Source organism: Nyctibius grandis, chromosome 4, assembly GCF_013368605.1.
Source record: "Nyctibius grandis isolate bNycGra1 chromosome 4, bNycGra1.pri, whole genome shotgun sequence".
NCBI lineage: Eukaryota > Metazoa > Chordata > Aves > Nyctibiiformes > Nyctibiidae > Nyctibius > Nyctibius grandis.
Window position 1 is genome coordinate 34,778,527 of NC_090661.1, and position 17,433 is coordinate 34,795,959.

Here is a 17,433-nt window from a genome sequence, read left to right on the forward strand (position 1 = left end):
ACACCTCTTAAGAGTCCAAGTTGAGATATTGAGGAGCAGCCTGTCCTCTGACCATCACTTTCCTTTGAAGCATCTTGAACTACATGTCTAAAAATGGTCACTCCCAAAAGCGCTGGTCACCATCCAGCATTTTGGTTGCAGTATTCTCTGAAAGACAACATGCAAGAAGTACAGAACAAGAATGATGTCCAGTTTTATGTTCACAGTGCTGGCAACTCCTGGCTTTGTGCGCTCCGCTATTCCTGCCTCAACATCACTTCCTCTGGTACATCAAACAGCACTTGCAGCGACACGCAGACCCCAGGTAGACTGCAATAGCATTTTCTTCTGCTAAGCTCATTGCCTTTTGCATCCACTGCTGATAAAGATGGAAGCAATTTTGTAACTCACACCTGCAAAAATAAGTTGACGGAGGGGACAGAAGGTTCCCAATGGTATCAAGCTGCCCCCCTTCAGTCATTCACATATATTAAGCTAGTTCACAAAACTGAGTGACCTATACTAGCAAAAGAACTTTTTGCAGATGTAACTGGAGCTACATAGGGAGGTTTTTTGCTGATGCAGCTACTTTCTGTTATTGATAGAAAGACAGACCAAAGTAATTATTTAGAATGAATTATTAGAATTTTAGGTGATTATATTCTGCTGTCAGGTTAGCAGGCATACTGACAGAACGGAAGTGAGGCAGAGAACAACTCAGGGAACCATAAAAAGTTAGGAAAAACAAACCTGAAATATATACTAGTACTGTTTCCTGTTACCTCTTTAGTGTGTAACACTTTCCCCTATAAGAAAACAGTGCAAGATCTACTGTAACAGCAATAAGTTCTTCTCCAGTGTTCATGCTGTGCTCTTTGTTTGTTTCCATGGTGATCTGGTCTTCAGCATATCTCACTGTGTCCTTGGCAGGGAGGTCACAGCTAGAGATGTCTAGTTGTTGCAAGAATATATTGTTGCTAAGACATAAGTAAAACAGTGGTTTCATTTCAAACAAATATTAATATTCAAATACTCAGCCTAAGTCTGCTTTGGAGCTTAAGCTAAAAATCTGGTATTGCAAAGGAAATCTGTGTACTCCTCCAATCAAGGTTTTTTGATTTTCTTACATGCTGCCTCGCGTTTGCCATTTCTCCTCAGAAGCAAAACCACAGATATCAGGCACTCCTTGATGTTCAGGCTCTCTCTCCATTGGCTAAGGCAACATGTTGGGGATCTTCTGGCTAGTACTACAAACCATCTCTTCAGACTTGTGCATTACCAGCTCCCAGACTGGCCCATTCAACTCAGCAGTGGAGCTGCTCTAATGTTAGGGGCTACTGAATTTCATAAGGATGTGCTGGGCTCTGTGGAACTCATTTAATGCATCAGTTTCAAGCATTATCATGCTGATGGTCTGGCAGGTTCTTAGCTCAAAAGTACCTTTATCAACAAATAAACTTTAAGCAGAAGCAGAGAGGAAATGTATTTATACAGTCCAGCTATGAAACAATTATTAGGGCTAGAAACAAACAAAGAAATTGCAGCAAAGTGTGCATATGTTCATCTGTAGTTTAGATTTGGTTTAGAGCAGTTGCTAAATGAGACTTAGCTTAGCTCCTTCTGCCTAGCTTTAGGAATACTTATGTCACTTTAGATGGAGCAGGTATGGCTGTTTCTTGACCAGTTAAATAGATACGCTTTCCCTGTTTCATACAGCAAACAAGACACTAGAATGTTTACACTGCATAATGCCTATGGTCTAGATTTGCACTAGATCTTCATTCTAGGTATTGTTTTTCATGAAAGGTGACCTTAGAGTATATATCCAATCTCTAAGGGTGGAAGAAAAGTGGGGCACAGTTCTAGGTGAGAAGACACAGGGCTCAGGTGCATTTGGAAGCCAGACACAACAGCTTCTTGTTGAAGCAAGATTCTCCATTTGAAAGTTGTTCAAACGCATTACTGGGGAGGTGAGCAATATATTGCTACAGTGATAAGCCAGAGCTCCTGACTTCCTTGTTGCTTGTAAGGATTTAACTGGAGATTTAATCATGTACTGAGCTCCTGAAGGCATCTTGAATGGAATCAGTTTCCCCTGCAAAGTGATAGCATGGTTATAAATCCGTATAAATCCTTCAATTTCAGAACTTATTCAGTATATACATTCTTAACATTTTTGCAAAAGGTGCAATTGACTGTTCCTGCCTGGCTTTAGAGACACTTATATCCTTTTGGTCCTGTTCAGTGGAGCACTGTCTTCAGTAAACAGTAAACTGATCATATTAGTAACTGTCCCTATACTGTATTGAACTATCAACAAATCTGAGCCTGCTTTGAAACTCTGTCGAGTCTCTTGATTGGCAGATAGGGTTAATGTATGGAAACTTATAATTTGTATAACCATGTAAATTGATAAACACAATTTATATAATCCTGTAAGTGAGACTAATGCATTACAAACAACTTATTATTAATACTTATCAGGACTTGACGTGATAGTAACTAAATTCTGCTGGCATGACAGCAAGTTTGAGGGTGAACTGGTCTTGGTTTAATGGATACTATGATGGCAACAGGGTACAGAAGAGGATATTCCTATACTATGTCCAGTCCATCTAGGAGCGGGGAATGCTCCTGTGCTTCCCAGAGTGTCCATTGTCTACCTTAATTTCACAGATCCTCGGAGCTCAGGTTTCTGTTGTAGCTTTTCACTCGAGCTGTTAGTCTGTTGAGATTAACGACTAGGATGTCTGCGCAGAGATGTATCTTTGCTTAAGCAAAAGCCTGAGGGAGGAATGCTCTAGTCATGGCATGGGAAATGGAAGGGAACATGGCATTTAAAGCATGTTTGTGGCTTATCTCCACGTCTTTGCCTAGGAGTGAAATAGGCAAGTATGCCATCTACTGCCAGAGATCAGTAGACCGCACAGTGCAGACTGGCGAGCGGGAAGCCAAGCCCTCCCGGATGGAGATTGTGTCCATCCTGCTGAGAAATCCCTACCACCACTCACTCCCCTTCAGCATCCCAGTGCACTTCATGAATGGAACCTACCAGGTGAGCCACCGCAGCTGCCTTCCTCTGGGGATTAGAGGACTGCACCATGACCTGCCTCCTTCATGTGGGTGGGTGGCACCATGGTGTTTATACATATCAGATATTGGGAGACAGACACTATTTCTCCTCCTTGCCACTTTACCCATTTTTCCTGAGAAAATGAAAGGAATCCAGCCCCAGCTCTACAGGTCTTAGGAAGAAAAGGTAGCTGAGGAAAAGGGAGAGATGTTTTAAGTGTCTCAGTTCAAGAAAGGATGCAATGTGAAGGGAGACAATATGCAAGTGCAGTTACTGGAGCTGGCAGTCAATCATGAGATACCAATCTGTAGGAAACCAGGCTTCATTAGTCAATGTAATGTTTCTTGAAAGTTATCCTCAGTTAGCTGCTCTTTCATTGCAGGTTGTAGGTTTTGATGGTTCCTCAACAGTTGATGAATTCATGCAGCGACTGAACCAGGAGACAGGAATGAGGAAGCCATCCCACATGGGATTTTCTCTGTTCACAGATGATCCTTCTGGCAGGAATTTGGAACATTGTCTGCAGGGCAACATGAAGGTATTTCTTTTCCCCTCTGCTACATTCAGCATACATCTTTGAAGAGCTGCTAAATGGCTAATAAACTTTTCTTAATGCGGCAAGATAAAATACACTTGGATGTTGTCTATCTGGATTAGAATTCAGAGATGATTCCTGCACTTGGGACACAACAACCCCATGCACCGCTACAGGCTTGGGGAAGAGTGGCTGGAAAGCTGCCTGGCAGAAAAGGACCTGGGGGTGTTGGTCAGTGGCTGGCTGAATATGAGCCAGCTGTGTGCCCAGGTGGCCAAGGAGGCCAACAGCATCCTGGCTTGTATCAGAAATAGTGTGGCCAGCAGGACTAGGGAAGTGATCGTCCCCCTGTACTCGGCACTGGTGAGGCTGCACCTTGAAAACTGTGTTCAGTTCTGGGCCCCTCACTACAAGAAAGACATCGAGGTGCTGGTGCGAGTCCAAAGAAGGGCAACGAAACTGGTGAAGGGTCTGGAGCACAAGTCTTATGATGAGCGGCTGAGGGAACTGGGGTTGTTTAGTTTGGAGAAAAGGAGGCTCAGGGGAGACCTTATCACTGTCTACAACTGCCTGAAAGGAGGTTGTAGCAAGGCAGGTGTTAGTCTCTTCTCCCAAGTAACACGCGATAGGACGAGAGGAAACAGCCTCAAATTGCGCTGGGGATGTTTAGATTGGATATTAGGAAAAATTTCTTTGCTGAAAGGGTTGTCAAACATTGGAACAGGCTGCCCGGGGAAGTGGTGGAATCACCATCCCTGGAGGTATTTAAAAGACATGTAGATGTGGTGCTTAGGGACATGGTTTAGTGGGGCACTTGGCAGTGTTAGGTTTACAGTTGGACTCAATGATCTTGAAGGTCTTTTCTAACCTAAATGATTCTGTGATCCTATGATTAGCTCAGTCTAGTCTGAGATACTAGTTAAAACAAAGCACGTTCCATTTTAGTAGGTGATAAATTGGTCAATTTTTTAAAAGTCTTTAACTCAGATTTTTGCACATATTAAAGTTTAATTTGTCTTGACTACAAAATTAAAACATGACTGAGCTAGCTAGCATGATCAGATATCACAACTAACATCAAATGTGACACTCCTAATTGAGACAAATTTATGTTAGGCTGTGAGTTTCTTGGCATGTCTATATAAATCTCATCTATTGGATTAAGATAACTTGCTATCTCCAGATAACTCAGGCTTGCATTGTTGATGACTGTACTTAGGGGAGAAAGCTTCACTGAGTATGCCTTCACTTTAAAAAAGAGAGGAGTGCCTCAGATCAAGGGAAAAGGAAAGCAGATAAAGTCTCTCTGCTTTCTTATGGAGATTTTTAAACATCTCTGTCTTTCTTATGGAGATTTTTACCCACGCTGCAGCTGGATGACTGCCTTAAGTGAGCAGGCTAGCAGCCATGAATGAGACACATCAGATTTTGGTACAAATCTGGCAGAATAATTTGTTGTCCAGCATTGATGGAGGAATAGTGGTAGTGGCAACTTTGAAGAGGCCCCAATATCTGTAAGGAACATAAACATTCAGTTTTACATAGCATAAAATTTCACATTGGGCAATGAAGGGAGAAGATGCCAATACCTTTAAATTAGATGGTGTGAAGAGGAAACTACCACAGACAGTGCCAAATTATATACTTTGCTTTCATGGCCTGATACAGATGAGATAATCTGGAGCTTGGCTGGTAATTGAACCACTTGGAGAGATGAGATATTAGAGTAAATGAAGGAGCTTGAGACAATCAAAGGCATCACTTCTACTAGTTATTAACAGGTTATTATTTACTTGCCAAGGCAACCTCAATAGCTTCTTAAGAGAGGATTAGGATATCTGATTATGTATTTCACGTGGCTGCTTCTGTTCACATTCCTTTTACTGAGCTGCTATCAAAAGAGAAGTAGGGGCCTTTATTACACCACTTGTAAAAGGACTGGAATAACCAAGAGAAGCTGAATGTAACCAAAGAGCAGATTAACCATGCTATTACTAAAAATATGTCTCGGTTACAAAGTTGGAATCTAGGACCAAATGTTCCCAGAGTTTGGACATTCACATCCAAGGGTTTGGTTTAGCCAAGCATGTGGACAGTTGCTATTCAGAGGATACATTTGTGCTTTAGTTTGGCTCAGGAGGGCACTTTTGAAACAAACCTACCAATCATTCCTACTAACCATGCTTTGATTCAAGTTAAGGAGCCACCTTAGAGAGCATGACATGGATTCTTTTTACGTGAAACATGAACTGGAAGATGTGACCCAACATAGTAGTGGGCTTTCAGGCCAATTGGTCAGACTAAAGCTAGTCCAAAGGAAAACCCTTTGAAACTCATATAGTGTGGGCATAGAGTCTTAGGAACAGGTGTTTCACTGTGCAGATCTGCTCCTCCTGGGCTTTGCTACTTGCTAACATAGACAGTCACAGAGTTGCTACCAGACCAGAACTGACTTACAGATGTCCCCCTGCGGATTAGAGATGGAGTTTTCAGTTGAAACAGTTTAATTTTTACATACTGTGTAATATTAAAAAGGATTTGTTTTGCCACTTTTGGCTGTGTTTACACTGACCCAGTCAATTTCTTTATCTTCTGTGTTCCACGATACTTTTTTCACTTTCCCCTCGAGCCTTGACTATACATTTCACCTCAGTTTGTCTCTCCTCTCTTCATGATATTTTTTAAAGATCTGTGATGTCATTTCTAAATGGGAACAAGCCTTAAAAGAATTGTATCCCGGGAAATATGAAGGTGGCACAAGAATTGTGAAGCTGACCTATAAGAACAGGTACTGTGCTTTGTTGGTTGGCCTCACTACTGCTGTTAATTAAACATTTTTAGACTGGATATATCTTTGTAGATGGCCAGTAGTTTATAGTACTGTTAGTGCCAAAACTATTTTAGCTAAGATGCATTCAAATTCTACACAAGATGTGATGGCTTTTGTGTGTGGTACATGTGTAGAAGAGGGTATATGGCCTATAGGTAAAACCCAAATCACTTTGCAATAGCAGAATAGACTTAAAATGGGTTAAGAACTAGCTGTAGCACAATAAGACAACCCTGGCACAATTTCGTTTGCCTAGATCCTAAAACATAATTAAATAATGTGTGTTAGGTGAGAGGAAGAGAGACCTGGGGCAAAAATCACGAGTGAAAACAAATATGCTGAAACTTGCAATTAAGTGAAGAATCACAAAGATGAAAAAGATACAAGAACAATGTTCTAAATGGCACGAGCTGTAGAGCAGACATGCAGTAGCAGTGCCCAGACTTTATAAAGAAAGAAATGTTAAAAGGTAGATGACAAGAGATAGTAGAGAATGAAAATATGAGACAAAGATCTAAATCAAAAACTGGTACAAGTTCTTCATTTATAATACAGGCAGGAATTCTGAATTACAGTGAATGAAGATCTGTGTATGAGAACAAGGAATGGCCTTCTGCATGTGAATTCTGTTTGCAGGCAAAACAAAGGCCACCTCAAAACCAAAAAGAGACAAAGTTTTCTATTGAATGTATGAAGATTTTGTTGACTGTAATGGTGGAAACAAATTTCTGTGAACTTTGTTAGCTGCAATAACAGAGGTGGAAGCAGAAGTTATTGCTTTTGACCCAGAAGGCAGTATTTGGTTCAGGAGTGAAACTTTGCAGTATTATTTTATTGGACTGGAATGTGCCTAGGCTGGACAGCAAGGATGTTTTGATAAGGTCTTTCCAAGGTTGGGCTGTTCTGACACCAAGGACTCCAATAAGACATATGTAAGGTCACTGTGGTCCTAATGGTGGTGTTAATCTTAGATTGACATAAAAATAAACAAACTGATCCACTGGAATGAATATTTGTGTGGTATTGTGGAATAACTAGTTATAGATGCAGCTGTAAATTAATATTTGAATTAGATGGTGTTGGCTGTAAATAGGCATGCATGAGGAATGGTTCTGGGAAGCATTCCCCAAGCTGGTGTCTTCAACCCCCATTAGTCATCTTGCTATACCAGGTCAAAGAAATTGCAAGTGTGGAAGGAATAAAAAAATAGTAGGAAGCTTTGATTTACGAGAATGCTTCTTCAATTTTTGAAATAAAGTCTGCCAATTGGGTCTCTTATTTCCTGCTGAAGCAAACTGAAGACTTTTTTAATAACAATATCAGTGTAAGTGGTCAAAACAAAGCTGGGAAAAATAACAAGTCTATGAGGCTGTCATGTAGAAGTTTATACATGTAGAGCAGAGGCAGTTCTGTATTCTGTGATAAGCAGAGATGGCCATATCTTAAATATTGCCTGTCTGTGCTTGATGGGAATGGACGGACACTGATTTACCTGTGTTTAATAAGACAATACACAAAGTTCACTTTGGAGAAGGAGAAAAAAAAAAAACACTTTTATTTTTACTCACCTTGCTTAAAGTTCCCACCTCTCCTTTCAGTTCACAGTATGTTTTTACCTTCACAATCCTCTCTGCTTTTTAGGCTCTATTTTCGGAGCCAGGCCAAAGGTGAGACAGACCGGGAGCGGTTGCTACTGGCCTTCCAAGTCAGCAATGAAATAGCCAATGGAAGGTTTCCTGTTAATAAGGAATTAGCTCTGGAAATGGTGGCTCTGATGGCTCAGGTGGGTATGGCCATGGGCAGAAATCCTCCCTTTTGTCCTCCAGGGACTTCAGCTGTACACTGAATATCTTTGACTAAGCAGCTACCTTTCACATCAAAAGCGTTTTTTCTTATCAAACATAAGAGTCTGAGCTGTACCATGCTAAACACATTATACCAGCATACATGTCTTGTTAGAACACCTTTTGCTGTAGGGAAATTTGCTATAAGAGTGCCTCTCCTTTCCTTCTGAAGAAAAACATTGGAAAAAACAGTGAGGCTGGACTATCCCCAGAACTGCTCCAAGTCGTGCCTTAGTAGAGATATCGCAATAGTATCACTACTAGAATTCCACTTAATAGAGAAAACTTTCCCTGTTGCACTGCCAGTAGCCTCTTATTCAGGAAGAGCATCTTGTAGGATCCTCCATTATACCTCCAGGCTTGCATTTAGCCTTTTACCACATAAAACACACAGTATGGGTTGTGGGCATTATAAGCAGGATAACAGTTTCTTAGTGAGCTGAAACTGATTGTTGCATTTGTTAAAGCAAAGTAAACTTGAGATGAAGAACCCGTTGTCCAAATATTTACAAATAGGCTGTTGTTTTAATTGGCCAGTTGAAAATAACCCCCAGAAGCTTGGCAGTTATACAGAAGTCTCTCCCTTCAAGTAGCTGGCTGAGATCTTGTTTCACTTTCTTAGATTAGTAAAGAATTCCTTGGGCTGTCTTGTCCTCAGTAGTTGCTCTGTTGTATACATTTACTATGGTAAATGCTTCAGACAAAATTGCCTAGCCTAACGGTGTCTTTTTGCATGACTAATAAACACAGTAGTAATTGGTATGGGAATTCATGCAATGTTCTACTACACTAAAAACCCCATAGTTCTGTTGCACTATAAACTATAACGTTGTCTTAGGTGGAATACGGGGATTTGGGTCGACCAGGATCTTCAAGTCCTGGGGGAACATCACAATCGAAAATGCAGCATCTTCTCCACCAGGTCTTAGATAAATTCTACCCCAAGCGCTACAAGCAAAACATTACTCCTGAACAGCTCAGGTAAATTGTTTGCTCTTCTATACTTCGCACTGAAAACAAATGCTACTTGCAAAATTCTGTCTTTATATTTAAGAAGTTTCAAGGAGTTGTGTCAAGATTATTTGATGTAGAAACTTAAACAAAACACAAGTGTCAGAAAAAGGTTCTTTAAAATAAAATAGCAGTTAACTAATATAAAAAGAGCCAAATCACCAACTAATTTTCCCCTAGACGAGAAGTTTAAGCCTTTCACTTCCAAATTAGGCATCTCAGTTCCAACAAACTCTAACCTAAGCCTAAGATTAATTCTGGTTTTGAATTTTTGTTTTACCCTTCCCCCAAGTGTCAATTGAATCCAGATGCCTAACATTTGCAATGAGCCATAAAGCCAGCACATATGGGCTGCTTCAGGCTATGCAGTAATTCTGGTAGGACATATTTTGGCAGTGCTTTTTGATGGTCTGACTTGGAAATTCTCACACACAATGCAGAGATCTCAAGTACAGAATTGAGATGCTGCCATGGACCTCAGCTCTAACTATTTTAACAAGAGAGAACAATAATCTTCGAGATCCAAAGCTGCTTAGGGATGCAGTGGTGGAACTAACACCATTACCTCCTTTTGGAAGCAAATTCCATCTGCATGTAGCAAGATAGCTGCCAAACCATGCCTAGTGAGCCAAATAGAGTTAATATATTTTGCCACTCCATATAAAGCATACTGCAGACAAGTTAAGATGAAGGTGAGAGTATAAGTGAATGTGAAGATAAGCTGGGCAGAATTTTGTTTTAACAGCTGCCTGAGTGTTTGTAGTTACAGTTGTTTAATATATACCCCAGTGAGCAACCCATATGTGACTGGGATTCATGGGCACTACAGTATAACTAGTAGTAAAATAACTGTGGAAGTAGAGAAAAAATGTTAAAATAAACTCAAGTTGTACAATTCTCATAACTGACACTGCTAACAGCCCTGTCCGTAGTGCTGTGTAGAACAGCCCTTTTGGAATGAGAGGTAAATCTATTAATTGTTACAATTTTACTCAGTTTTCCTTGGAAAACATTAGTAAATAATGCTGTCTTGTGTCTTGGATTCTGAAAGGCAACTGGCTGACAGGCTGGCGACGAAGTGGATGGTGCTGCAGGGATGCTCTCCACCAGAATGCGTTCGAATTTATTTGACAGTGGCCCGGAAATGGCCTCTCTTTGGAACCAAAATATTTGCTGCTAAGGTAACTGAAGCACACTTTTTTCTGTTCCTGAGAGTGAACTATCTGAGCAGATATACGTATGATCTGTGATAACACGGGTTGAAAATGCTTCTACTTCAGGAAGGGGGAAAAAAATGAACAAAACGCTGTTCTAAAGGAACAGCTGTTGGTACCACATAGGTTTAGGAAGGAAGAGAAATATGTTCTGAACACTAGGAGTTGCTAGCGTTCAGTGAATAAATACTGAAGGTTACCTGGCTGCATCAGTTGATCGTAATACAGGGTACTAATTCTCCTTACAAACCTTGGCAAAGCTTTCTCAGGCAGGAATTTCCCTGGTCATCAAGGCTGCAATGATAGTTTAAAAAAATACTATTTACATACCACTGGGAGGGGTGAAAGGGAAGAGTCCCCCATAAATCACAGCTGGCAGCTGATGGTAGCTAAAAGGAGAATGAGTATTTCAGTCCTGTTCTCTGCTTGACACAGAACTGGCTGCTTTCCTTGCCACCCAAGAGAGGCAAGTGCTGCTAATGTCCTGTTGCAGAAACAGAAAAACTAAAGCACATACTGGGTCAGCTGCCAGCCCACAGGCATCAGCGGGAGAGCCAAAGAACAGCTGGAGGGAGTGCTTCTCCCAGTAGCTTGTACCGTCGCTCAGGATAGAGCTCTGTACCTATTACCCATGACTGAACTGATGTCTTAGCACATAGTGGCTGTCTGAGGAGTCTTGTTTTGGTATTAACCATCTTCCCCAACCCGGCAGAAACCTCTTCTTGAGAGGTTTGAGACAGATCTTGTTCATAGCTACATGTGTCTTCCTTTGAAGTCAAAGCTGCTATAGTTATGGTAAGGATGAAAGGGATCTCTTGAGTAAATATACAAGTTTTTGAAATTCCACTTTCAACAGTAAAAGCAGAAGAGGTTCCTAGTATTTGAGGTTACTGACACTGAAGAATCAGAATATAGAATAGTTCCACCTAGAGTTTAAATATTGATGATATTTCTGATGATTAACATATTTTATAACTTTTCAATAGTTAAACAGCAAAGCTTATGGCCTTAGCCACGTAATAGCAGATTCCCAGGAAAGATTGATAGCATTAGCCGTAACAACACCTAGGTCATCTTTAACAGATAATTGATGAACATTTGTCAAAATCTGTAAGAAAGAAAATTGCATTGATGTGATGGTACCGGGTGCACTGGTATTATAGAAACCAACAGGCTTCACTGCCTGCCTGACTGATGGGAGTAGTATAAGAAGCAAAGCAGAGCAGAACTGCTGTTTTGTTGCTCTGTCCTAGCATTTCCTTCAGTTTTAACTACACTGATGGAATTTAATTAATCTCAAAGCCTTTCTTACCATTGCATCTCTTGTGCCACTAGTCCCAAAATTCTATGTAAATCTGAAAATGTTATTGCAGATTTTGAGAGAAGTCCTCTTAAAAATCAAACCAGGTTAGACCAGTAAGCCTATAGGATTCTCTCTCATCTTCACTTTATAAGGAAAAACCCAAGATTTATGTCAGAAACATCTTTGAGTGGTGTTCATGAAAGATCTAAATATATGATTTTCTTTTCTCTAGCCTATTTTGCCTTCCTCATTGGAAGACTGTCCAGTCTGGGTAGCTGTGAATGAAGATGGTATCAGCATACTGGATTATAACACTATGGTATGGTGAGGAACACTGTTTAAGAAAAATAACTTACCTTCCCCAGAAAGACATTCCCCTGAGTCCACTTAAAGTCACTAAAAGTTTGTCTTTAACTTCAAATGGATCCAGAAGTTAATTTGTAGAAGTCAGAGATGAGGGAAGTCAGTGCTATGTTTGAACACTACATAAACAAAGGAAAATTACAGCTACAGTGTAAGGTAAGGTTTCATGAAACAGCTAACTGCCTCTTTGGGCAGCAAACATGCTCATACATCTTGCAAAATCTCAGTGGTATGCGCTTTACTACCACCAGCTGGGATATAACAACGTTTGGACTATTGCTCTGAAGCAGTGAGGCATCGAGCAAGCTAGGAAAAAAACTAGAAATGCAATTCTCATTTGAGATTTCTCTGCCAGCTGTTACCTACAGAGCCAATTACCTATACTGCCTATTACTGCTGGAGATCTGGTGTTCTTGCAGTAAGTAGCAAATATATTAGTTTAAGGTGGCTATTTTTTCTTTTACAGAACTATGACTCTTTCAAACTCTCTGTTGTCTGCAGCACTTGAAGGTCTCTTATTCATACTCCTCTGTGCTGACCTTTGGAGGCTGTCGAGATGACTTCATGATTGTAGTCAGTCAAACGAAAGAAAGGAGTTCTGGAAAAAACAGCACTGAAAAACTCCTTTTCACAATGGCAGTTCCAAAGGTAATTACAAAATGAACAGTGAGTTTCTTTCCAGCTGGCAGCATCACAGCTGGGCATTTTGTACAAGCCCTGGGGACTGGTACTTGCGGCTGCTGCACTAGCTATATACATTCAATAAATCCCTTGTAAGCTGGAACCTTTAATCAAGAGACTTACTCTACCTAACTCTTAAAGACAGACCTTCATTTCAAAACCAAACAACTCCATGTGAGAAAGCCATTTGCAAAAGTTATGCAGTCAATAGGTTCTAAAAATCAAAGGGCACTCTTACCTCTAATTGACTTACAGTTAATAATTTTCTTTTTTCCCTAGATTGTTGAAGCAACACTTCTTATTGCCAGCTATATTAACTACCGTTCGACACCTTCACTCCTATCTTCTACACAGCCTTCCCGAAGCAAAACACCTGCTAACAAGCTCTGGGAGACTGAAAGTCGGTGCTTTATTCCTTCCGTGCCCCGAAGTACTAAGGGGCCCACCCTGCTCTGAGGGCTCATTCCAAATGACTTTGAGGATTTTGGGTTTGGTTTTTTGGTTTTTGTTTTGGTTTTTTTTTGCACTGCTCTGTATTGAATTGCAGACTGGTATGATTTTGCTGGTTACACACCTTACTTTAATGCAGGCTCTGATTCTTTTTCCTTAATAACAGACAAAGTTCCTTAGTGTGGGTAGAGGCAGTGTCCCTTCTCTTAAAAAATCTTGATTTTTGGGAACTGTGCAGGAGTTTCCTTTCCATGCCACTCTCCATCCAAAACACCATGCCTCAGGTCATTTGCCTGCACAGTGCTCCAGTCACATTACATCTGCTCTCTTTCCTTGCACCCATTCTTCTTCTGTCTCCTGATCTTACTGCTTTGCTTACAAGCACATACATTTTCTTTGATCCCTCCCATTTTCAGCTTTGCATTTGCCTTTAGATCACTGAACACCCTGTGTCTCAAATCTCAGTCCAGCTCTTAAAACTCCTAGTGACCTCTTTTCCTGATCATAGCCCCTTTCAGTTACTATCATTATTTCCAATAATCTTCTGTTTGCATCAATCCTTAACTTGCTCACTTTCTACCAGAATTAGACTGCAACCTCTGCAAGGCAGATTTGAGTGGTATATAGGCCTGAACCTGACTGCAGTGGGCTGAGCACACAGTCCTCTTAAAAACAAAAACAGGTGATAATGGATATTGTGGCATGTGGCATGAACCCTGTACAAGGATGCATCCTGTTGAATCCTGCCTGTATTAGGAGCTGCATATCACTACATCATAAACTAGATATACACTGAAAAGGCTATTAGCAGAGTGTAAAGATTAACATGACACAGTCTGACCAGGTAGTTTAGACATAACTTCAGCTCTGTGCTCTGGTTGTGAACAGCCATCATATTAAAGCTTTTATCAGTGTTTAAATTCAATGTTGCCACTCCCGGCACAACTATTAAGATAGTCTTTTTGCAGAGACTATAATAGTTTTTATGCTGCTGCTTAACACAACCAAGATAACAATTTAATTTTCCCTAGAGCTATAACAACTCCTCCTTGAAACTGATGCCAAAATTGAAAGACAGAAACTTTCCAAGTCTTTGCTCCAGACTGAAAGAAAGGAGGAAGACACTGCTCTGAGAAGGAAGAGGAACTAAACTGACACGAATAATTCCAATGCAAGTCAAGGGTAATTTCAGATCTGAAATAGGGAGTTTAGGATAAGAGTTCAGTGGTACTCAAGAATATTTTCAACTTTAAATAAAGGTGGAAACCTAGTGTCTTTGCATGTTGAGGACTCGGAACAACTGGGACAGAACAGTGTCAGATGATGCCCTAGCTCCTACAGGACTGATATGTTCCAGGAGTTGATGCTGTTCCATACAATAGATGAACATTAGATCTCTGCTGCAGGCCTGAACGTGTCACATGCTCCATCGTCAGACAAGCACTTTCAAAGACTCTTGCCATTAATCACTGTTGTAGATGTTTCAGGATGTGTTTGAAACTGCACATGATCTCAGACAAAGGAAGACAAGGCAAGCAAATGTTGTACTTCTTCTGTCTTTTCAGCAACTGGAACAGATCTCCCCAAACCAGCTCTGCCATTCTGACTTGACAGAAGCTGCTCCTTTCAAACTCCTACTTCCTTCATGCTACCATAGCCAGGAGGAGGTAGTCAGCAAATACGTACTCAAGTATTGTTCTTCAGACTTTCCTAAAGAATGTATTTTTGATCTGTTTCAAAGGGACTTTGTTACAATTGAGAAGGTAAAAGGATTTTAAACAAATAAAAGAAAAATAGCAATTCTTCTGGAAAAAATCTACACCTACCTGGCCTGAGTTCAGCTATTTTGATAAGCATTCTAAAAAAGGTAAGGAAGAATAACTGCACTTTCAAAAGTACCATGTGCAACTTCATAATAATTACGCATTCATGGGCAACTTTCCCAAATTAAAACAGTGTGAATCCAACCATTAGAAAGAATTCAGCAATAGCAAACCAAAACTATTTGCAAATGAACAAACCAACCATACCAGTGTTTTCCTGGTACCTCCTGCTACTCCCTGCCACCTGCCCCCAACCTTGAAATATCTAACTAATGCACACAGTGGAGCTGATACTTCAATTTGTTTCACGCTTATGGTGGGTGCAAAGCTACAAATTAAAAGAGAAGAGCATGGGACAGACAAATCGTTCTAAGCAATCCCTTACCAGCATCTTTGTAACATAAAAAACCACCCAACCAACCAAACCCAAACCAGCCCATGGTGGGCTGTGGAAACAATATGGCAGACAAGACAGGAAAAGACTGTATGAAAAGAGACCTGATTTGCACATACTTTAATGTACTCACTTGTTACGAATTTAAGGACCATCCCTTGATGTTACAGAAAAGGGTGGGAGCTTTCTGAGCCAAAAACAATTCTGAGAAGGTATTTAGTCTTTTTTTTTCTTAGATACTTTTAAGTGACTGTGTATCCTGATAGAGTGGTCAGCAGTATGTATTTCCCCTCTCTCCCCACCCCACCCCCCAGTGATCTTAGAATAGATACATCAGTTTGAATACAGAGAGCATTATTTCTCTTCACTCAATCACCTGTGCCTAACAATTCCTTCTGTATCTGAAGGTCTGTTTGGCAGCCTGCTGCTTGTATCCCACCAGTAACAAAGCTGCTTCAGAATTAGTTAAGCTGTCATTGGTGTTGGGGATGCTCAAGGCATAAAAGTCTCCAGTTCACAGTTCAGAGGCTGTACTTACCTTAACAGTGCTAACACTCATGTCCTTAGAGACTTGTACCAGGGCAAAGAGGAAGCAGAGATGTTGAATAAGCAAGAGCTGTCCTGAAGCTCATTATTTTCTGCCATAACTGCATTTTAAATTGAGAAGCATGGCATATAGAACTTTTTTTCTTCCTTATTTCTTAAAAATATTCACCAATAGTCGAGTATTTCAGGGACCACCCCCCTCTGATGGATGCACATATAGCTCCTATTTATAGCTTACCTGACTTCAACCAACCAACCCTGTGTAGATATCTATTTTGTATGATTCTTTGGTAGAGAAAACAATTTTTATTTTAATGAATGCTTTTGGCAGTGACTATTGCTGCAGCATAGAATGAGATGACAAGAGCCTTTGTTTTCCTAACTGCTGTGTGTATGTAAAAGGCTGTCTGGGAGATACTGTGAGATTTCTGTTTGTTCTTAATAAAAATGCAGTTATCATGAATTAAACTGTATTATTCTCAGAGTGAAACAAACTATTTTAGAAGCCAAAATAGTCTTGATGTAAACGAAAATGGACAAAGATTGTGTTTGATATCCAGGCACATACCTGGTGTAAACCTGCCCTAGTCTGATTCCTTCTTTCTCTCTGCTGATCTTCTCTCAGCTTTAGTGGATGACTAAAGCACACTCCCATAGGCACAGGACGTTCACACCTTTAAAAGATGGCTAAAACAATCTTCAAGACTTCCTCCTGTGACACAGCTACTGGGGTCATTACTGCACATTCTCAGGACTTCATGGGATTTTTACAGCATAGTCAAAGTTCCCAGCACACTCTTAAGCCCAAGACTCTGTCCACTCTGCTGAGACATAATTTATTTTCTGACACGTTCTCCCCACTGCTCAGCAAATCTTCCTGCTGCTGTAGTGCTCCTCAAGGGCCTTGACCATTTCTCCTCCCCATGAAGAAACACAGCCTGGCTGAGCCACACCCTGAGCCATACGCAACTCAAGTACCATGTGCTGCTTAGTCAAAGGACCTCCGCTGTAGTTATTTAGACAGTCACGCTCCCAGGGCCTGCCACTGTTGTTTAATAGACAATTTCTGTCTCTGCCCCAACACCCGCCCTTCCCAGTTCTGCCTGGACTTGCAACCAAACACAGTTTGCACCAGGGTTCAGCTTCCCTAACTTCAGAGAGACCCACCAACTTACATTAGGGCAGCACTGGAATTAAAAATATGGCCAACCCCAACATTTAAAGTATTTATGAGAAATAAAACCATGAAAAATCAGGTAACCTAGACAACGTTACCCGAAAGCCAGCGGCACATCCGCAAGCTGCTGCCTTTCACTTGGACAACCAGAAAACTTCCTGTGACATGAGCTAACCTGTGTCTTTCAAACTTCATGGCACTGTGAAAAAA

The 17,433-nt window shown here is 40.8% G+C and overlaps 2 protein-coding genes across 2 annotated transcripts in view; one reads left to right on the forward strand and one right to left on the reverse strand.

Moving 5' to 3' along the window:
- The window catches only part of PLEKHH1 (pleckstrin homology, MyTH4 and FERM domain containing H1), a 50,839-nt gene extending 37,550 nt beyond the window's left edge, over positions 1-13,289 (forward strand). The window contains 10 exon segments of the mRNA XM_068397319.1: positions 207-304; positions 2,857-3,034; positions 3,435-3,590; positions 6,275-6,375; positions 8,059-8,200; positions 9,100-9,242; positions 10,324-10,453; positions 12,022-12,108; positions 12,654-12,800; positions 13,113-13,289. Of these exon segments, the coding sequence (XP_068253420.1) occupies positions 207-304; positions 2,857-3,034; positions 3,435-3,590; positions 6,275-6,375; positions 8,059-8,200; positions 9,100-9,242; positions 10,324-10,453; positions 12,022-12,108; positions 12,654-12,800; positions 13,113-13,289 (1,359 nt within the window).
- PIGH (phosphatidylinositol glycan anchor biosynthesis class H) overlaps positions 1-17,433 on the reverse strand; it is a 42,116-nt gene that overhangs the window by 17,985 nt on the left and 6,698 nt on the right. The window lies entirely within an intron of this gene.